At 39.4% G+C, this 21,854-nt stretch overlaps 1 protein-coding gene across 2 annotated transcripts; it reads left to right on the forward strand.

Annotated features, from left to right (window-relative positions):
• The first annotated feature begins 2,135 nt into the window (after positions 1 to 2,135).
• Positions 2,136 to 21,748, forward strand: MASTL (microtubule associated serine/threonine kinase like). 2 transcript variants are annotated; one of them, XR_003992447.1, is made up of 13 exons: positions 2,172 to 2,426; positions 4,501 to 4,638; positions 6,088 to 6,227; positions 6,732 to 6,820; positions 8,125 to 8,231; positions 8,555 to 8,687; positions 9,289 to 9,461; positions 10,566 to 11,813; positions 12,626 to 12,764; positions 15,702 to 15,815; positions 15,907 to 16,008; positions 18,423 to 19,206; positions 19,238 to 21,748. XR_003992447.1 is itself a non-coding variant. In XM_030493357.1 (12 exons), exons 1-12 carry the CDS (start codon positions 2,238 to 2,240, stop codon positions 18,578 to 18,580), a joined length of 2,730 nt encoding a protein of 909 aa, XP_030349217.1. In that variant the 5' UTR covers positions 2,136 to 2,237; the 3' UTR covers positions 18,581 to 21,748. The 2 variants fall into 2 exon arrangements, 1 of the variants encoding a protein (XP_030349217.1); XM_030493357.1 differs by having other exon boundaries at positions 2,136 to 2,426; positions 18,423 to 21,748.
• Positions 21,749 to 21,854: the final 106 nt, after the last annotated feature.

Genomic DNA, 21,854 nt, shown 5'->3' on the forward strand with positions numbered 1-21,854 from the left:
AGCCTGTACAATCGCTACTCTAGATGCCTTCCTTACTGAAAATATTTTCAGGGAGTTAAGAGTATACCACATGTAGAAAAAAAAATAATAATTGGAATCAATAACCTAAATACCATTATTTACAGTTAAAATGTGATCTAAACAGACGTTATGTGCACATGCATCTACACAGAGCAGAATTTGGTCTGATAACCATCCTTTTTCTATGGCTTGGACTATTTTTGTCCATGTGCTCTCCAATTATTTTGGAGGTTTGTTAGCAGTTTCTTTCTTTCACCTGACTGCTCGTCTTCCTTTCCTCACTGAACGTGCTGTCCCACACTGACTTACCCCAATTTGGATCAGCGCAGCCACAGTGCTGTGTCCCCCTGCCTTTCCACACATCTCTTCGGTTTTCCACTAGCATTCTTGTGATCACAGTGATGTGTCTCAGCTAGCTAATTTGGCAGAAACCTCACCCAACAACAAAAAAACCTAAAAGGTGATGAACACTTATCTGGATCCACCCCATGAAGCAGTTTCCACGCAGCTGCTGCCTCAAGGGAAGGGAGTGAATGCTTAGGTTGTAGGTCTTCTCTTACATGAGCCCAGTTGTAGCGGAACACATGCTGCCCCGAGGGTAGAGTTTCACAACTGGAGTAACTTGATGTCAGCATGTGATGCCAACAAAAGCAGCAATCAATTGGTCCTGCTCTCAGCTGGGCTTCTCTGCTGAAAATTGCTGCCAGCGAGAGGTGGTTAAACTCATGTGCAGAGTTAAAGGACAAATATAGCCAGTGGTAACTGGTACTTAACACCAGTATAGAAAGCTGATTTAAAACATATTTTTTACATTTGCTCATTAAATTGCACCTATTACTGGGATCTGTGGGATTGCTGTACTCCTTCACAAGCACAACCATGGCCTCCCTGTGCAGTGTGAGATTGCAAGTAGTGATGGGACAAGGGGTAATGGCTTTAAACTATCAGAGGGTACATTTAGATATTAGGAAGAAATTATTCATTGTGAGGGTGGTGAGACACTGGAACAAGTTGCCCAGAGAAGTTGCAGCTGCCCCACCTCTGGCAGTGTTCAAGGCCAGGCTGGATGGGGCTTTGAGCAACCTGATCTAGTGGAAGGGAGGATGGAACCAGATGATCTCTAAAGCCCTTTTAAACCAAACCATTATCTGATTCTGTGTATCTTAATGCAAAACAAGAGCCTGATGAGACTAACCATGTTAATAGAGAACCCACTGCTCTGCACTGACCTCTGTATAGAGAGCTCTTTGCTGACACAAAGACTGCAACAGAACAATTCAGATTTGTGTGAGTGAATCATGAACAGCAACATATGGGCAGTAAAGCAAGGATTAAAAGAATGACCATGAGCACAACTGAGAGCAGTATAACTGGTAAACTGAGAAAAGCTGTGTAAGCTGAGAGCAAAAAGCCTGCCTTCTGATAAGGCTGTACTATTGCAGGTGATTTGTCAAAAGGCCTCTGCTCTGGGAACAGGAGGATGGCAGCAAGGTACGAGCACACTGTAAACACCATCTGTGCCCTGACTGTCACAACAGGAAGGCAGGGTGCAGCCACGCAGATGCCCAAACCAAGGAAACAAAACAGGAAGCAACCCTGCCTGAGATTAAAGGAGGCTGAAGTAATAAAAAACTGGAGTAATGACCCACTGCCAAACTGGAAACCTAAATGGCAAATTGAGTAGTTATTACTCAGACCAAAGCTTTGGCAGATTGTCATAAGGAATGGTTTAAAAAAACCCAACCCACCACAACAGAATGTAATGCCATGGAGGGTTTTAACTGCTATATGCAATAATGAGGAAATGTTAAGGAGCCCTCCTAATCAAGCTGGGAAGGCTGTCATGAGGCAACGTGCTTTAGCCAGGTACCGTGACAAGAGCCTATCGGAAATACCTGCACTACAGCAACACCCACAGACCTCGAAGGTGGCATCGCAACCAACTTTATTCAGCTTACCTGTGTCAATAATCAACATTTAACTCCTGGCTATGAGCAAAACTGAGCGCGCTGCTCACGGGACACCACCCTGAAGCACCACCCCCCGCCCCGCCGCCATTGCAAGCTCCTCCCTCGCTCTCTCAACGGCCGCTGTGCGAGGGTTCTCGCGAGAACACCCCCACTTCCTGCCCCGCGGCCGTCCGTTGGCCGGCGGCGCCGCGGGGCGGGGCGCGCGCCGCTTTGAATCGGTGCCGGGCGCCAGGGCCCGGGCGCGACATGGGGACGGTGGAGCCGGCGGCCGAGGCCCGGCCGCAGGAAGGGGATGGCGCTGCCGCCGGTCCGAGGCGCCTGGAGGTTCCCCGGCCCCCTTCTATCGAGGAGTTCACCATCGTGAAGCCTATCAGCCGCGGCGCCTTCGGGAAGGTGTACCTGGGTCGCAAGGCGGGGAGGCTCTATGCCGTGAAGGTGAGGGGCCGCGCGGGCCAGGGGCGCCTTCCCGTCCCCCGCCGCCCTCGGGGCTCCCTTACTGCTGCCCGCTGCCGCGCTCCGCTTTCGTTTAACCTAGTGTAAGGAAAGGGCTGTCCAACGGAGGCCTGCCCTGACCCGAGCCCCCTGCCTCCCGACTCCTGGGTTTCTGGGGAGCTGCCGCTGTTCTGGCAGGAGCCCGGTGTCTGGGAGATGGGCTGTGGGCATAGCTGTGTTTAGCTTTCTCCTCACAGTCCTATTCGCCTGGAGGCTTTGGGTAGGAGGCACCTGATAAGAGCGACAGCTGCTTTTAGAAGTACCTTAACTGTCTAGGAAGCTACGCTAAAGGCCTTCAAAAGTGTCACTGTGCTGTTCACTTCTCGCTTGTGAATACTTACCGGAATCGAAAACACGCAGTTGTCGTGCCACAGGGAGGGCATTCTCGCATTTGTTCATGAGTGAAAAGCCCGCCTCTGACGTGTGTAAAGAAAGCAAATTATTAAAAGAATTTTTGCTGAGTACACACTGTAAAACTCGTACATTTTCTACGTTGATATGCAAAGGATTAAAAGCGAGGCTTGTCAGTAGTAAAAACTTTGCTGATGCTTTGTGTTAGCTTGACTTTGCAATAAAAAGGATTATAACCAGCTGCATAGATACACAAAGAAAAGGAAAAGTAAAACCAGTCATGCAAAGTAGACATTGCTCTTCAGAGCTGTGTATGTCTATTTACATGATTTTATTATAAACGTTTTGTAGGTGAAAGTTAATTTGTAAATCCCTTAGCACTATTGTTGTGAAGTTTATGGGCTGTTCAGAGCTACAACATTTAATACACACTAAATATTTATACAGTTAAGGTCAACACTTATTAAAAGTGTAGTTCTATGTGTTCTGTGTATATCTTGGAACTTTTTTTTTTGTATCAACTGTGATATTAGTAACGTGGGAAACTGATTTCCTACAGTTTAGGTGCTGCATATAGAGTGGTTCGATTGCATTACTTCAGTATCTCACACAAGTTTATTGGAAGTTTTGTGACCTAAAGGCTTTTATGTAAATCCTTTATTGTTATTGCAGTGAGACTTATGGACTATTCAAGCTACAGAACTTAATATGTGCTAGATGTTTTTTACGGTTAAGGTCAACACTTAGGTCGATGGTATCAAATTACATTTCTTATGTCTTGCTATTTTTAAATGTTACCAAATTCTGTTATTGTATGCCAGTGGTAGCTGTAGATTCAACTTCTTAGTTACATTGCATAAAAAATGAATGAATTAGACTTGCTTTAATATCACCATACAGATCTGGACCAAAGATGTTGAAGGTGGGCAGACTTTCAGGGTGTATGCAATGCTTGCCTAAATACCCATCAGCTGTGCTTTTATGCATCTTCTGCTCAAGATTAATACTGAGCGGGCATCAACATAGATGAATACAGGAATCAGGTTTTAAATCACAGTTAAGCTTGTTATTTCTTCATTGTGAGTTGCATGCCTTTTGAGGCTTCTACCCAAGGAAACAAGTATTTATTGGGTGACTTGATTGTAAATTAAGCAAAAATTCACTGCTTTCTCTGCGAAGTTAAGAATTGGAGACTGGAATAGTTGCAGTCTTGCAGTTGAGGATGCCAAGATAGGATGGCTTACTGCTGCACTCTGCTTTTCAATCCTCAGAACATACATCTCAGCCTCTGAAGAGCTGAAAAGACTTTGTCAGCAAGTGCATATCTAAGCATTGAACAAGCCTTTCTGGTTCTGAGTTGTGTACTGTGGATAAGAGGATTAACTCAGGCAGCTTAATTTCACATACAGCCTAAACACTCATTTTCGAGTGTGTGCAATTGCAGTAAATATTGGTAGTGTGATTTCCATTCAGGAGTGAATTATGAGGAGAGCAATGAAAAAGGTTCTTTAATAACCTGTGATTTAAAATTCTGCCTATATATGAAGTTATAACTATTTTATATGTATATATGTATGCAAGATAAGAGATATGTGAATTGACTAAAGAACTGTGGGTTGAGCAAATAAAAGAATGTTTATCTATTTGATTCTGTTTTGTTTTTCAGGTGATGAAAAAAGCAGATATGATCAACAAAAACATGGTTCACCAGGTCCAGGCAGAGAGGGATGCATTGGCTCTCAGTAAAAGTCCTTTCATTGTGCACTTATACTACTCACTTCAGTCAGCTAATAACGTCTATTTAGTGAGTAAATAAATGGCTATGATGTTTTGTGATAGCATTGAAAATGGAGTGCAGAGCTTCATTCGGTGCAGAGCTTCATTCATGTCGGAAAACTATTTTCATTATAGTAAAAGTGACCAGGGAATGGACTTGCTTGCTTTCTTGCGATGGTTGAACAAGTAAAATATTTCTCTTCCCTGGTACCTTTTGAAACCTTTCCACCTTTTCTCCATTTTTAATGGGAAAGTCTTTTCTAATAACTAATCTGAAGAATATGTAGAAATCTTAGGGAAAACAAAACAAGAAACCATACTATTCAAGCAGAATCCAAGTAACTGAAAAATACCCTGTGGCTCACTTAAAGGAAATCTGTTATACTTATTGCCTGTGCTCAAAATTCATGATGGTGGTTGGCCTAGATGACAAGAGGGTAACTGAGTGGTAAAACTAAATGCTAGTCTACATGGAGCGCTGTGGAGTACAGAGGGCTTAAACATGATTTTATATGCTGCCTCCACATAAAAATAGTATTGGTTAAGACTGTCTATAAGGATCTGCCGTGTTGTCTCGTTTGCTGTAAGGACAGATAGTGAACAGCTTGATTAAATTGAGATGAGGTTGCTGTGCGCTCCTACAATGCATTTTGGGTGTAAATGAAGGCTTTTTTTCTTGGAATCTCTGTTTGACTGCTGTGTAGAGTAGAGGAGTTCAGGGTGAAAGATTTTAAAGGAGATGCTAGTTATATGTATGGAATAGTATTGTATGTTTGAATCTAAGTGCTGGTGACATTGCTTGACAAAAAAGCCCACAAATTCATTCTTGTTATTGAAAAGTGAACTTCTGAAACCCTGCTGACTTTTCTTTTATATTGGCTATGACATGGGCCATAATAATGTGTGAGTTTGATTAAATTTTTTTGGTGTGTATTTTTTTTAAACACACTTTTTTGTGTCTTAAATCCAGTAGCTCTCACTGTTATACAGTCCTGGAAATTTGCATTTATTTCCTAAGGCTCGGGTCTGAATTTGATATTGTGTATAAATACTTGCAAAATAAAATGATTGAGATACCTGTTCTATACAAATCAAAACACCAGTGGTATTTGGCTTCAGGCCTTGAGTTTCACAGAAGCGCTCTGTAATTTATTTTCTGTAGTACAGAAATCTTTCAGAAATTAATGAAAAGATGAGCTGACTACAGGAGTTATTTGAGAGCTGACTATTGAAAGTAGGCTAGGCAAATAAAATCAGCAAATGGTCTATTAAAAGAAAAATGTTTCGTGTCCTCTATAATCTGAAGTTCTAATTTTAGCCAAGTGAAAAGTATTGTGTGGGAAATGAAGTTTGCACCAGGAAGCTGCTCTTGGTTTCTGCTCTTTGAAGTTATGTTTTCCTAGGGGTGAAAGATATTTTATATTTACAAATTTTAAATGTGTTTTAAAATGTTAAATTCAAAACATTTGAATGGCAGGTGATGGAGTACCTTATTGGTGGAGATGTCAAATCTCTTCTCCATATTTATGGATATTTTGATGAAGAAATGGCTGTTAAGTATATTTCTGAAGCAGCATTGGCTCTTGATTATCTTCACAGGCATGGGATAATTCACAGGTAAAACCTACTCCCTCTCCCACCTTACAAATAAGCATCTGGTAGTTTGAGTTTTTAATTTTTCCCTCAAACACATAACCAATCACCATTTCATAGTAACAGCTGACTCATTTGCTGGAGCTTCTGAAAGCTCTTCTTGCATGTCTACACTGCAGCAGTGTCATGAAACAACAATTAAAATCTTTCTATATGTGTTAACCAGACAAACATACACATTAGTAAATGTTGGTACTCACAAAAAACACTTCTTAAACCTCCTGAAACAATAAACCTCATGACATGCATGGTTGTTTTACAAGCTGAGATGTTTGTACAATATTTACTGCTAGAAATATTTAATTGTTTTGGTGCATTCCTCCAGCTGGAATCTTCTGTTGGCTAAGAGATGTTACTGAAAAAAACCAGTTATAACCAATGTTTCGCACTGGGTGGTTTTGGTTAGGTAACTTTCTTAATATGGCTCAGTTGTCTTTTTACTGACTTGAACTATGTTTATGTCTTCAGGGATCTGAAGCCAGACAATATGCTCATTTCTAATCAGGGCCATATAAAGTTGACAGACTTTGGGCTTTCCAGAGTTACTCTGAATAGAGGTAAGCTTTGTCTGTATCCTTTTGGTTGTATTAGAATATGTTTTTGTGTCATGTTTCCATATTCTTGAATGCTTTACATCCCTGTAGAGGGCAGCTTTCAATTAAATAAGCACAAATGTTGTCCTAATACCTGCTTTCTAGTAGGTAAGTAGTAATAAGGTCTGTGCTATAAAGAGTCTGCTCTATGCCTTGCACTTCAGAAGCTAAAATATTTGTTCTTTGGGACAAGGGTGTATGAAATATGACCTAGAACCATTTCCGTTGAGGGGTATGGATTTCGAAGTTTTCTATGAAGTCCACTAAGAATTCAAAGGGTGAATGAATAATTCTGGCTTTTTCTTTGTGTTCTTCTGGCTATTTCTGTCCTTGTATATATTTTTTTCAACCTGAACCTTCCTTAATGTGAGAGATGGGGAGGTAGTGTGTCTGTAACAGAAGATTATAAATCAGTGCTTTAGCATATGAATATACTGTTTTCACGTAGCAAAAAATATAGCTGAATAGCCAAATGACTGCCTTGCACAGGCAATAGGCTGCAGGTCTTAAGGTGAATAGCCAGTTCCTGAACTAGGTTGCATCTCCAACCCTTAGCTGCTGCGTAAGTTAAGCTAATGCCACACAGCACCAGTTCTTTTTTCTTTTTCTTTTTTTTTTTTTTTTTTGAGGCAGTTGCTGGCGGGTGCAAAAAAAAATCAGTTGTCTGTGGAGTTTGATTCATGCTTTTAAGAGTATAGAGGAAAATCCTAAGTATAGCATATTTTCAATAATATACTGCTTTAATTGATAAATTCTAATGGGACACACTTTGTCTAGTTGAACATATGTAAGCTATAAGCTTACTTACCTTAAGTGAGCAAAAAATGGCACCTAAGGTTAAACTTTCACCTATGAAAAATTTGCCTGTAGCTTTGTTGAGATGTCTTTGGGAGAGAAGGCATGCTTTGAATTAAATTTACCATCTTAACCCACAGGTAATAGGCCAATTGCTACCTAAAAACCAAAGCTGTTATCAAGTTAGAATACGTAACACTTCCAACATGGTATGTTGGAAAGGAAGTTGGACTTTTAACAGTTTCTGTATTTATAAACTGTAGTTTTATGATATACAGGAAGAAACAGCTTGTCTTGAGTAAATATGTTGGGTATGTCTTCACTTGGATTTGGTGGCTTCTTTTGTATACTTGTTCAGTATGTGACTAAATCTTTTCCCCCCTCTTAGTAAAACTTAAGTAAATGCCTGCAAACTTTCTTATTTAATAGCAAAAGGAGAACCTGACCTGCTTTGTATCATCTTCTGTTTGTAGAGATAAATATGATAGATATCCTTACTACACCATCAATGGCAAAGCCAAAACAAGACTACTCACGTACCCCAGGACAATTGTTGTCTCTCATCAGTTCTCTGGGTTTTGTAAGTAATTTTCACCATCTTTAAGTACTTCATTCTTTTGGCTTGCTTACTATTTTAAATGTAATAATAAGAGTGATAAGGCTATACTTGCACCTCTTCTGCCAGCTGGTAGAAGGACTTGTTTCCAGTACCTTGACGTTCCGAAGGGATTACCTTGGACTATGTTTCAAACTGCTGACTGTCAGTTGTGCTTCAAAAAAATTACTAAATGGGCATGGCTAAACTCCAATGAAAACATAATAGTGTGTGTGGTTACACTCTCAATCTTGGATGTTTTGTTCAGACTTCATTAACTTGTAACTATGCTTCTTCCTGCTTGATAGTATACTCCTGTTGGAATGAAAATGCCAGAGTACAAGTCAAGTCAATCATCTGAGAGTCTGCATGGAATGGTTTCGCCCTTACCTATGGTCCAAAAGGAAGAAACTCCTCTTTCAACTAAATTATTCAAAACAAGTGAGTATACCACACCCTGTACTGAATAATACTCTGGCTGTAAGGTTGTGGTCTTTCAATTTTATGGGAGTAGCTTGGACCCGCTTGATAAAAGGTGCGCTTTTGTCAGTGTCTTGCTGTCTACTGTTCCTCTAGTACTTAAGGTCTGATGTGTTTTCACCTACACTACTTATGTCATATTCTGATTTTTTTTTTTTTTTTTTTCAAATGCACAACTACTGAATTCAAAATGACCCTTTAAGGTTTTACAGAAATAGCGTAAATTTTTGGCATTATTTGATAGAAAATGATTTAATATGGCAACATGTGCCTTCATTTAAATTGTCTTATCTCGCTGCTTCCTCATTTCTAACCTGAAATGAGGAAGAAGGCTACCATGGCACTGATGTTCATATTGCTTTTAAATTCTTGGCAAGTTCTTGCTTCAAAAAATGAGTGAATTGACTATGCAGGAAAGATGATGAGAGAAATGAATGTCATGCATGGCTTTCCATAACTTCCTTCAGTATGAAAACTTGACATACTGTGAAGCTGGTTAATATTTGTTGCCTATTTGTATCAATGTTTGATGTATTTTATTTTTTTTCTTCCCCCTCTCAAGATCTTGATACTTCTCCCTTAACTCCTGTGATGCCAGTGAGAAGTTTAACTCCTACTCTACTTCAGTCAAGAAGAAGGTTTGGTACCTCCAGTGCCAGTAGTCAATCCCAAAAATACCTGTCTGGTATGGAATCAGAATGCTGCAGCAGCCCCAGGTGGGAGAAAGATGTAGAGGTCAGGACTGTTTTATCTTCCCGCTATACGTTAAAACTAGTTTGTACTTTTATGTGCACTGCTGCAGATTTCCTCTGCTTACTTCCCCCAGTTATTTCAGGTGTAGAGAAGCCTTCCTACAGCAGGAGCAAGGGTTGTAATCCTTATTGAGTAGGAGTTCTGGATCAAACTAGTATTATTTTTTTCTTCAAACCAATAGTAGTCCTGTGCAATGTAACACGAAAAGCAAATGCCATTTAGCCTGCAGCAAAGGCTTCTGCTGGACAGCGCTGACTTAGCCCTCTTCTTCACAAGGTGGGCAATGCTGGGAGCACTGGCTCTTTGGAAGCTCACCTTATCCCTATAGTTGCACTAGCTCAGCATGCAGACAAAAGAATTTCTTTAAAAGGCAGAACTTGGGGAAAAATAATAATATACTTCAAACTTCTACTAGCTATTAAAAATGGGAAAAGCTTAAGGTTTGTACTACTGGAAGGTTTGTATCAATTATTCAAACACCAGTAGTTACAGCTGGTGGTGTATACAAAATACTTTCAGTACAAATATAGATCTAAAAGAAAATGCTGTTGTGATATTTAGTCCTTTGCACAATTCCTATTTAGATCACACACAAAGCCTTATGTTTAAGATCATTTATTGCTTTGTTATATCTGTCCATTTCTCAAGGCCACGTTTTCAGTACTGTGTTACCAAAGTCATAGTAATACCAGATTTTCCTTTTGTCATCTCTGAAGTATAAGCCACAGGGTAGTATGATGGGGTTCTTTGATTTGGGGTTTCTTGGAAACTGGGAACTTCTGTAGCTTAACTTCTTCACATAAAATCAGAAACACAACTTTGCTACATTTCTTCCTTAAGCATTTAAAAATACTGCATTTTCTATTGTATTCTAGCAAGCTTATGTTCTTAAAGTCACATTATCCCTAATCTAGTTTTGAATGTTTTTAATGTATTATGTCATGTTTGTCACTACTAGTGTTTATAAAGTGATGCTTAGCAATTTGCAATTTTTTATGAAAGTGGAACTGAGGTATTTTGAGACACATTTCTATAAGGCTGTAACCCTATTTTTCTTGATACTCAACTTAATCTGCTTGTTTGCAGCAAAGTGAAGATGAACCATGTTCTACAACAGGCAAACCAAGTAACAGTGGGTCAGCTGTCCTTTCAAACATAGAATTACCGAATAGCAAAGGTCTTAATGTTTTAAAGACAAAAGAACTGGAGTCTGCCATTTCTCCCATCAGCAGCAATGACTCTGGCAGTCGACAGAAGTTGGGAAGCGAACATTCTGGTATAACAGATACTCCTGTGACCACACTGGATATGAAAGGCATAGTCAGAAAATGTCTTTCTGAAAACAAGATTTGGGAAGAAAAACTCTTCGTAAGTAAAAGAGATAAGACTAATGAAACAGCAGCAACTTCCTATCAACGACAATCACCTTCAGGACAGAATGAGCCTGTCAAGCCTATTGAAGAGGAGGTGATTTTTGAAAAGCCGGGTGTAAAAAGAAGCTTTGAATTAGTTGACACTAGTCCTTCTCAGGAACTTAACTATATTAAAAAAAGCAATGCAGAATATAAACGTGGCTGTCAGATTGTAGAATTTCCAGCAAATAAAAGGACGGGTTTGACAACAGAAATCCAATCCTTAATGCTTCGTGATGATGGATGCCTACAGGACACCTACAAAAGCAAGGAAGAAATTAAGAGTCTTATTGGTAACCAGCAAACAGCAGAAAGTTCTCTTATTCCAGTTATAGCCAAAAATCTAATGTGTGATCTGGATGCAGACTATGAAAAGGATGATAAAAAAGAGTATATGAACTCAAGTTTTTTAGGCACTGATGATGAAAAACCTTCAGGAATCCTCAGTGCAGATTCTGACTTGTCATTTCCTGAAATGTCTGTTACAGAAAACCATTTAGAAAAGCAGCTTTTGGATTTGGACAAAAGTGTTAAAGACCTTTCCTTTGAGGAACCAAAACCAGAAGGCATGCTAGTAGCATCACCAGCGTCCCAAGATGCCACACAAAATGGAGAGGAAGCACATCCTGTCCAGGAATGCAAGCCATTACATGATGAAAAGGATAATGACCAAAAACACACGAAAGAAACTCACCTTGACACAGTATCTTCTCCTTCAGAAAAGATGATGGAAGCACTGAATATTTTCAAAAAAAATGCTGTTGTTTTTCGAAGTTATAACAGTCCAATTAATGTATCCAATGTATCTGAGCCATGTAGCATGGCTTCCTTAGATATAATGGATATTTCACCTGCTTGTAGTGGCTCTTACCCGACAGCTATTACTCCATTACAGAAAGGAAGGCCGTACCGAGTCTATCAGGTATGTAAAGAGACATTTAGAGACTTTGTGTGCATTAGGCATTAGTGATCTGAAATTTTCAGTTGCTGATTCAGGGAAAATTGTAGTAGTTTGAGGTAGTCTGTCACAGTGACCTTTGTGGATGGGCTTTCACTTGCTGCACTTGTGTGGACAAAATTACAGTTATTGCTAAGCTCTTAAAAAAATTAAATGTCCACTGGTTTGCTTCTGGCTCAGCAAGAATTGTCTGTCCACCTCTCGGAGAAATCCTTTACTTCTGCAGTGTACCAGTAAAGAAAGCATGGGCTATTTTGTCTCATCTTACTTTTAGGGCAGTGTGGTATTTTCTGTGAGTAATTGCATGCTTCCTGATGTGATAGGAAGGCTTTGATTGATCTATTTATTTATTTTCAATCCTGCATTCCTCCCAAGACAGTCTGCAAATGCTGTTCAGGCACAATAGAAACTATTGTGCCTGCCATTTTCTTTTTTTATCCTGGTAAAAGTGATGTAATATGTACTGCCAAGTACCAATTGCAAGCCTGTAATGAAGATTAATGTAAAAAGCTGCTGTGGGTTTGACACTGGAGGATGAACTTAGGCAAAAGTTTCCTAAAGAGTAGGCATCTTAACTTTTTATGCTTCAAGACGGTTGAGATAACGAAATGGAAACACATTTCACATAATTTTTCGGGGAATGTACATTGTGATATGTGTTTGACTTTAAGTTATTGACTCTGAGTATCAACTATTACACCCATTACTAAACCTGGAGATGGGAGTTTCTCAGCTGGTTTTGATTGACATCTGAAATCTTTGTTGCCCCTTTTAAGACTCCTCATCAGGGAGATGCTGGCACACCGTACAGGACTCCAAAGAGTGTAAGAAGAGGAGCTGCTCCAGTGGAAGGTGAACGCATCCTGGGGACCCCAGACTACCTGGCACCTGAGCTGCTTTTGACAAAGCCTCATGGTAAGACAAACAAACCATGAAGTTTCTAAATACTAGTTAAGGTGACATATTTACATTTCTGTATGTCTCTAGAGCTCTAAACTCTTTAAGTAATAAGACTGTAAGTTCTTTAAAAATACCTAGTGCTTAGCTTTGACCAACATGCATGGCTGTGTTTGTTCAGCTGCTCCTTCCACTTACTTTGTTCACATCTCCAAAGGTTTTGACTGTCTAGTATAGTCTTGTCTGCCATTAATCTAATGCATTGGAAGCTGGGCTTAGGCAGCCTGGGACTTGTAAGTGGTTGGTCATCCTGAGTGTCCTTAAAGATTCTTTGGAGTGGGGCAGGAGGAACTTAGTGAAATTTAGTATGAAAGCATTAAGCCTGTGTTTATTAGTTTATGTGTATCCAGACAAGTTTATAAAGTTGCATCCAAATCAGTTACTGAGTTCAGTGACTTAAGATAAGACTTAAGATTTTGGCAGGATCTTTCTTTCACAAGTGGACAGTAGTAGCCATCAATTTTATTTTGTTTTTCCAAAATACAGTAATAAAATAGCAGAACTTTGAAGTCCTTGGCTCAAATACTGAGATCAACAAAAAGTCTGAAGTCTTTTGCTGCTAACTTGCAAGAACCATTAACAAAATAACTGCAATGTATCCCCGATACATTTGTTGTATTTATAATTACATTTTATTTCTATATCGAAAGTATACTTCTATTTTGTAGAGCTGATAGTCTTAGGAAAATTGTATGAAATCTTCATTGAGAAATAATACCTGTGGAACAATAAAATTCTGCTGTATGCAGCTAATACACAGTAACTAAAACTGCATGAAGTGACTTAACTATTTAACTGTAATGACTAAAGTTACTAAACATATGTAGTTGTTGTTTAGCACTTCCGTTTAGGAATCCTGGTTATTTGGCAGGCATTAAAACAGGATAATAGTTTGGAAATATAATTAATGCTACTTAAACAATGTGTAACTTAATTGCAAGGTAACATCTGTGCAATTATTGAGTGTCTTCAGGACTTCAGTGATAACTTGCAAAGAGTCTGTGGTTTATGTCAGGAAATGACAAATCTCCCATTACCTTCAGTGAAGCCAGGGTTTTCTGGCTTCAGAGCTCAAAACTTTCACTCACTAAATATTTCTGGTGTTGCTGATTTGCTTGTAAGATGTGGTTGTAATCCTAAGCTGTAGTCATGTTACAAAACTATTTTATTTCTGTTTCTAACTTACATTTAGCATTGCCATCTTTCATTATTGTTGAGTTACTACCTTAAGAAAACAGTGCATTCCTATGCCTTCAGGGAATTACACCTGATATTTGATGTTTGTGTGAGGGTTGTCGTGCAATAATTGTAATGTTCTTGCTTCATTGTCTTTTCATATGCAGGGACTCTGATCTCTGGTGAGTTTGCTATATACTGTGCAGAAATGGAGTGTTCAGCATAACTGAACAGTCAAAGTAAAACTAGATCACAATTTCAAAGAAACTTGGTTGAGTGAACAACATTTCTATGTGGAAAGAAATGCCCAATATGCACTCCACATAAGAATCTGTGGTGTTTCCGTAAAACATGCAGGAAACATCAGTGTCACTATGACTAGGCCATCAGAAATGGCACTCACAAGCCTGTACTTCAGGAGTAAAGGCAGCATTCCTAAAGATGTTGTGTAACAGGAAATAAACCAGAGACACCTTTTTTCACTTCTTGCTTTCACGTTATGCAGTCAGTCTGATTTATTTCGTGTATGGCTAAAAAAAGGCTCAGATACTTAAGACCTGTTATTTCTTGCTTCAAATATTGATAGACATGGTTTATTAGGGACATGTAGTAGGGAGTTAACCTTTGGGTGGGAAAAATTGCTAGTGATACCCATGTTACTACATTGTTCAGAGTTGTGATCTTGCCAGACTTTGACTGAAGCTGAGAGTATTTTTATCTGAACATCCAAGTACCTCTAACAGTGGATGTGATCTCATAGCTTGGATATGCTTATAACTTGGTGGGGCACTTACTGCCGTTAAAACTTGCTAAAAGTGTGCTTGATTACTAGTTCTACATTTCAGTTTTCAGCACTTCTAAACTTACTTGATAGTCCTTTTGAAATAGCTCAAAACATTTGCTTTCTTAACTTGGAGCTGTCTTAATTTTTTATATGCCAAAAACAAAGCGAAGAAAAATGACACTTGAAAAGATTTTTCTTTTGCAGCAAGTGTGGCATCTATTCTTTATACAGTGGAGTGGGCATGGCTTGAAGATGCAGAAAGCTTAGAATGCATGCAGTGGTGTCTGGGATTGCTTTGCCTGCTTATTTTAAGTAGTCTAGTAAGATGGGTTTGGAAAGAAAAAAAACTGGAATGAGAACCAAAATTACTTAGTAAGAGAAGAGAGAGCTAGTGATGGTGTTGCCCTCATCAACTTTAATGTAAAGTAATTCCAGCTTCTTGCATGTGGCTCGTTCCTGCAAGCTGTCTTCAATAGTTTGATGTAAACTTAGACTAATAAAAATGAAGCTCAATAGTTTGAGTTCTTGGAGTCCACTCAAATTACTGAGAAGGATATGGGTTATGACATGGAGCACTGCTTCAGGCTCTAGAGCAGTTGTTAAAGGCAGCTGTTTCTTATCACAAAACAACGTCTTGGAGAAGTCAGCTCCTGGACTCCCTGTGATGGGAATTGATTATTAGATTGTTTTTAAAAGCCCCCTTGCTTTTATCAGTAAAGCCTGGTATTATCTACAATGAACTAAGGAGCAAACTGGCTTTAAAAAGCCCTTTAGATTTTTAATTTTTCTGCATGATTATTAAGTACAAGTTATTTTGTCTTCATTAAAAAAAAGTAATTTCAGGATTTAAACACTTCAGTTTCTATCAAGACTAAGCTTCAAAACTTTGCAAATATCACTTGTGTTAGTGTAATCACCTGGATTTCTCTTATCAGGTTCTGCTGTAGACTGGTGGGCCCTTGGAGTTTGTCTGTTTGAGTTTCTAACTGGAATTCCACCTTTTAATGATGAAACACCAACGCAAGTCTTCCAAAATATTTTGAAGAGAGGTAATCTGTCTCAGGAGTCAGCGGAAAGTATGTATGTCCAGCATTTGGTTTATGGCTTGAGTTACCCATTCATCTGCATCTTTGTCTGTAGATATTCCCTGGCCTGAGGGTGAAGAAAAGCTGTCTGATAATGCCCAAAATGCAATAGATATTCTTCTAACAATTGACAGTACTAAGAGAGCTGGACTGAAGGGTTAGTATTAAAATTCTCTTGTGTTCCTTGCAACTAGTTAGAAATGTCAAAGTGGTGATGTCCTCCTCCTGAAATTTAGACTAAAGCTTGAATGCCACTTTGGGTACCATGTATAGTGCCAGAACACTTAAATTGTGGTATTTTCTGTATTTTGTAGAGATTTGCCCTCTTGAAGAAGGAAATTTTGGGGGTGGAGTGTTTTGGGGGTGTTTTTGTTTTATTTTTATTGAACTTTTGATTTGCTCTAAATGCTGTTTTGCTGTGGATGTTTAGTGTTTGATCTCTGCTGTACCAAAGTTCACTCTTGCCTAACTAAGTATTGGTGATTTTTGACCTGACTGATTTTGGGGGCCTTTATTAAAAGCCTGTAATCTGGGAGAGTAGCCTCCTGCAAAAGTTAATTCAAAGGAGGTTTTTTTAGGAGTTGGCCTGTCTTTACTGAATGTGCAGGAACAGTTAGACACTATATACTATACAAAGTCTAGATAATGTTTTTTCCTTGTAGAAGCTCTTAAATGTTTGCTGTTCTAACGGTGACTATATTTTATTTAAAAAATAACATGAAGGAAGCTTACAGTGAGAAGTTTTCAAAAAGGTAGAAGGAATCTTGAGAAAGCTGCCTTAGAAATCACTGGAGAAGGAAATGATTATGGAAGTGCTTACTCATAAAGAGGCTAAAGGCTAGAAACTAAAACCAGGCCAAATTAAATGAGAGAAGGCACACAGTTACAAATGAAGATCATGATGTCAAAGGGGAACTCTGTGGCTCTTTTATGTCTCACAAAAAGCATCTAATGTCTTAATTTGAAGGTGTTTCATTTAAACGTAAGGTATTGTCTTTATCCTTGCACATTAGGGTGAAGTCTAATTGCCTGCCATGCATAGAAATTTAAACTAGATGACATAATGGTTTCTTCCAGTCTGAAGTTTGTGGAAATTCATTCTTTGTCAGGACCTTTATAACTGTATCTGATCTCTCTAGCCAATTTATAGGCCACTGAGGTGAAGTTGGATGAGTAGCTTTCAGGACAACCATTAAGCTTTCCTCATTGTGACTGAGTTTCCATCACTGCCTGTTGTCTTCTCCAAAACACGCACTTTCCCTCTCTCGTTCTCGAGTGTGAAGCCTAACTTACTGAGAAATATCCTGGTTATATCATGTGCTAGCACAGTGCTTCTGCAAGTTTAGTCTTACCAGATAGGAGAAGCTTTAAAGCAGCATTTGGCAGAGAATGCTGGTGTCCAATGTTTGGGTTTGGCTTTTACCCCTCCTTCTTCAGAGACACAGACAGGAGCTGACTGCCAGCTGTGGTACACATACTTCTTGGGAAAAGACATTGAAGTCTGCTCACCTTTTCAGCTGAAGACAGCTTTCTGTGTATGGGCACTCTTAGGAGGAGAATTATGGACAGTCCTGAGATACTGGATCTGTGCAGTGTCCTGCTGCATATATGGTAGCTGAAGCAATTAGAAGACTGATTTATTGCCTTTTGACTAAAATAAATAATGTTACATTATTTGATCAGGAAATGTAGAAATAATGAACATTAATTTCTTACTGTCTATCAGCTAAAAACATGTGCTATGTGCTTAGAATTAAAATTTATAGTGAGTGTTTGTCTTGGTCAAACTTCCATCTCCTTCTAACTGTGATTTTTACCTGTCCTATTTGCTTTTTTGTTGGGTGGGTGATAAAAACATGGGTTTGTCACCCACTCTGCTGAAAAGGTGCTTTCTTGGATTGAATCCAAGTAGCAAAGCCACTTTCCTCAGGGATTGGTGTTTTCAGGCTATGCAGAAGACACACCAGACCCTGTGTGGCAGGAAATCACCTTCTGGTCAGAATGGACAGGGCAAGTTCTCCTTGAGTCAGGAAGTCTTGCAGCTTGGTTAGTTATCCCACCTTTGGGCTGGGAAAGAGGAATCTGGTGGTCTGTGGTAATTTTCACCATAAGGGTATTTAGATTCCTGTGCCTAGTGGGAGGCCAGAGGGGACTGCGCAGAGCAGAGAAACCATGAGCTAGGAAAAGGCAGGAGGCCTGGAGTGGGACAAGGTGGAGTGACTCTCACATGTCTACTCAGCACAGACCTGCAGCAAAATGAGAAATAGGCTTTGAAGTGGTGCTTAAAATTTCTGTGGTGCCCTAGCATGAGAAATGCCCCAAGGGCACCTCTGATCCACTGTGTGTGCTGTGTAGAACAGGTTCTCCAGTTGGGGGAAGATGGTTGGTTGGCATGACAGTAGTTTGATCCCACTGAGGTTGGGGGTGATCAAAACCCAACTGCAGTTTGCACTTTTGTGATTTTTTTCCAAAACAGAGGGAACCTTCTGACAGTTATCCATCAAGGGAACAAAGTGATTATGGGGCTTGGACAAGCAGAAGCTTATAATGCTTGTGTGACTTCTGTTTCAGAACTGAAACATCACCCTTTCTTTCATGGTGTGGACTGGGATAATCTGCAGAATCAAACTATGCCGTTTATACCTCAGCCGGACGATGAAACTGATACTTCTTACTTTGAAGCTAGGAATAATGCTCAGCACCTGACTGTGTCTGGATTTAGCTTATAGCATGAAGATAAGTGAGCCTTCTCAATGTTTTTGCACACTTACAGGTTGTCCTATAACACTAGCTTGGTCTTAAGTAAGTTTCCTTGCCAAATTTAGAGTGTGTTTTAAGTTATCAGTCTGATTTTATTATTGTATCCTTTATTCTAAAGTGAAACTACTGTATGAAACTTAGCTGGTATCAAGTGCCTTCATGCTACCTTTTATCTCATTTACTGCACCTTACCAAGAGACCAGAGGGCTGTATTTCTTAGAGCTAATAACACTTGGCAATGATGGGGCATTTTTTAATTCCAATGAGTAATTCCAGCAAGGAGATGTGAAGTTATTTCCCAGTTAAACATAGTAGGGAAAGGACATGAATGCATGTGAATTGTAGCTAATTATAACTTACCTATTGGTGGGTTGGTGTGATGGCAGCCTTGTTTGGGAGTAGTCCTTTCTGACCAGTTCAAGTATACAGCCACTGTGCAAAACTGTTTCTATTTGAGGGGGGAAATTGAAATGTTAATGCAATGTTGAAGTGTCTGTTTTCTGTTTATCTTGTCCCAAGAAGGGGTGGGAAGAGGCAGTGTTGTTCAAAGCTAACTCAACGAGATGTGGTGGTGAGGTTGACAGCAGCTCTCCTGGTTATTATCCCTTCCTGGACAGATGGGGTAGGGGAAGGATACTTGGGGAAGTCCAAAATGCTCTGTTTAAATTATTGCACTGTAACCACTTGCACCATAAGAAGATGGATTGGACAGCATAAGTTTTAGCAATTACTTGTTTTAAATAGAAAATGCTGAGTATGTGTGTGTGCTCACTCATGTCAGCTGATAGAAAACAAAATCACCTGAGTGTTTGCCAACGAGTGAAGTATTATTCATACTGAAGCTGCTATATATTAAAGACTATAATATATTGCAAACAGGCTGTTCTGTAAACTCACAACCAGATCTTAGATTTTACTAGTACTTAATTTACAAGTGTATATTCAGTATTATAAATCCTAATTAGGAGGGAATGTATTTAAATCTATTTTTAAATGCAACATACAACTTGAATCTGCTAGGTTTTAGAGGTTTATTTGTACGTCACTCTGTTTAAATCACTTTTAATATTTTTCTTGCATAGGCATGTTTGTCAGCTGACTTACTGAAGATGTTTGTGTTTGAGGTTTGTACTTGTTAGATAAGGATTACTTGTGCTGATGATGCCAGCCAGTGGCCGCCTGCCAGAAACCAAGTATTCTGCTAGTGAGTTTGGCCAAATGGCTTTTGAGTTTCATGAAGTGACCCATCTTGCAAAGGGAGAGTTGTCCCTCTATTGCCTTGCTTCCTGGGAGACAAGAATTACTGATGGAATTCTGAGCAAGCAGCATCTGCTAGGTTCCTGCTGCTGCTCAGGGAGCTGGGAAAGGAATAGGGATGGCCGCAAACAAGATGTTTCCTACAAGGGCAAAAAGAGCTAATTCTTAACAGCTCAGAACGACAAATCCCACTGGAGGTGTGATAATGTCAATAGCGAAGCAGGATCTTGGCAAGTTGCAAAACACACAGTGACTGTCACTCCCTTTGCTAGGGACTTCAATAGTAACAATTTAGAAGTTTTCTGAAATTAATGTTACATGAAAAAGGTGCAAACAATCAAATGTGACGCACTACTGAAGCAGTGTCCACAGGCAACATTCTCTGAACATGGTCAGAAGTTCTTCAGCATTTTTCCTGTGTATAGTTAGAATAGATAAACTTAGGGAATACCTTAGGTAATCACTGGTATTTTACACAATTTATTCTTCCATTTCTAGTAATCTGGTTTAAGAAAGCTAGGCTTACCAGGATGTACCTGTTTCATGCTGAGGAAAATACTCCAAAAATGTGTAAGGAAATAATGGAAACAATACCACAGCAGCGCTGGGTCTTCAGTACTTTTAGTAAATGCTTATAGCCTGTTCCCATTTTGTGTATCATACATTCCCCTCATGGCACAAAACACTCATTGCAGGGGTATGACATGTTAAAGATAACCCCTTGAAATAATTCTTAATCAGCTGCAAGGGTCAAAGCAAGCTTCTATCAAAAGTTTTTCTTTACCAATCGCAATGAGCTACAGAACTGATTAAAGTCTTTTAGGTAATCTAGTGCTAGTGTACACAGCTAGAGCTGGTGCTACAGCAAAACACTGGGCATAAAAAAAAATCTTGTTAACTTTGTTTTGTTTTGTGAAAACCTCAAATCTTATAAAAACCTTTAAAAGAAAATTATGGTTGTTCTACCCTGGTTGTATAATACAATACAAAGTCATGAGTTCTGTACAACAATAAATAAGCTGACTGACAAACCAGAATGTTTAATGTGACCTGTTGCCACCACTCTGCTGCCTGGAGCTGTTAAATTCTGCACAATCAGCATTAAGGACTTGCAGTACCGTGTTCTCCTTGATGCCTTGCATTTATCCTGATCACAGTAAATGTGGAGTTGAATTTCACATGTTGATTGTTGCGGGTTGTGGTGTGATTTTGTTTGTTTGGGGTGTTTCTGTGGCTTTTTTTTGAGTTTAAAAAGGTGAATTCTAGGTTTATTCGTCAACATGGAGTTCTATGTTAACTTTCAATCCCCCTGGTTTTGCCCACTTATTGACTTAAATTGCTACAGGCAAAAGTAGAAGAAGCTGTAATGTAGCAGAAACATGTAAAGTTTCTTATTAACTATAGCCATTTGTGTAAGCTGGCAAAAGTTTCTGACCCTTTGAAGCTTTAGAATACCACTTGGCATGTACGGTTGCTGTTGCGTTGCATTTCCTGAAGGCCTAAACTTCATGTGCAAAATCTACCCCTCAACTCTGTGGCTTCCAGGTTATGTCGGGGTACAGTTTACTGGCTATTAGCTGGACAGAAGTGTGCAAACACCTATACAGATCAGTAACTGTCCCACTTTCTTACATGGAGATAGCAGTCTTGGACAGCTGCAGCCACCACTAACTTTACACAGCACAGCAGCTAGAGGCTGAGATGTGGAAATGCTGCCCTGTCTTCTTGAGCTAGTAGGTTCCAGGTTCAGCATGATCAGGTTTACCTGTGGTTACTCTTACAGTAAAATGCATTCTTTTCCTCTCTACCACATTCTTAACAAAAAACAATTACTTTGCACAATTGTATAAATACATAAAATAAAATACTGCAGCCTTGCTGGTGCTGGCTTCTGCGAGTTTTTTCTTCCTTTAAATTGATACTTTTGACCATGCTGGGGGTGGAGGTAGACTTTCACACAATGCAACCCTGCCTGCTTTGCCCCAC

This window comes from Strigops habroptila, chromosome 1 (assembly GCF_004027225.2).
Source record: "Strigops habroptila isolate Jane chromosome 1, bStrHab1.2.pri, whole genome shotgun sequence".
Taxonomy (NCBI): Eukaryota; Metazoa; Chordata; class Aves; order Psittaciformes; family Psittacidae; genus Strigops; species Strigops habroptila.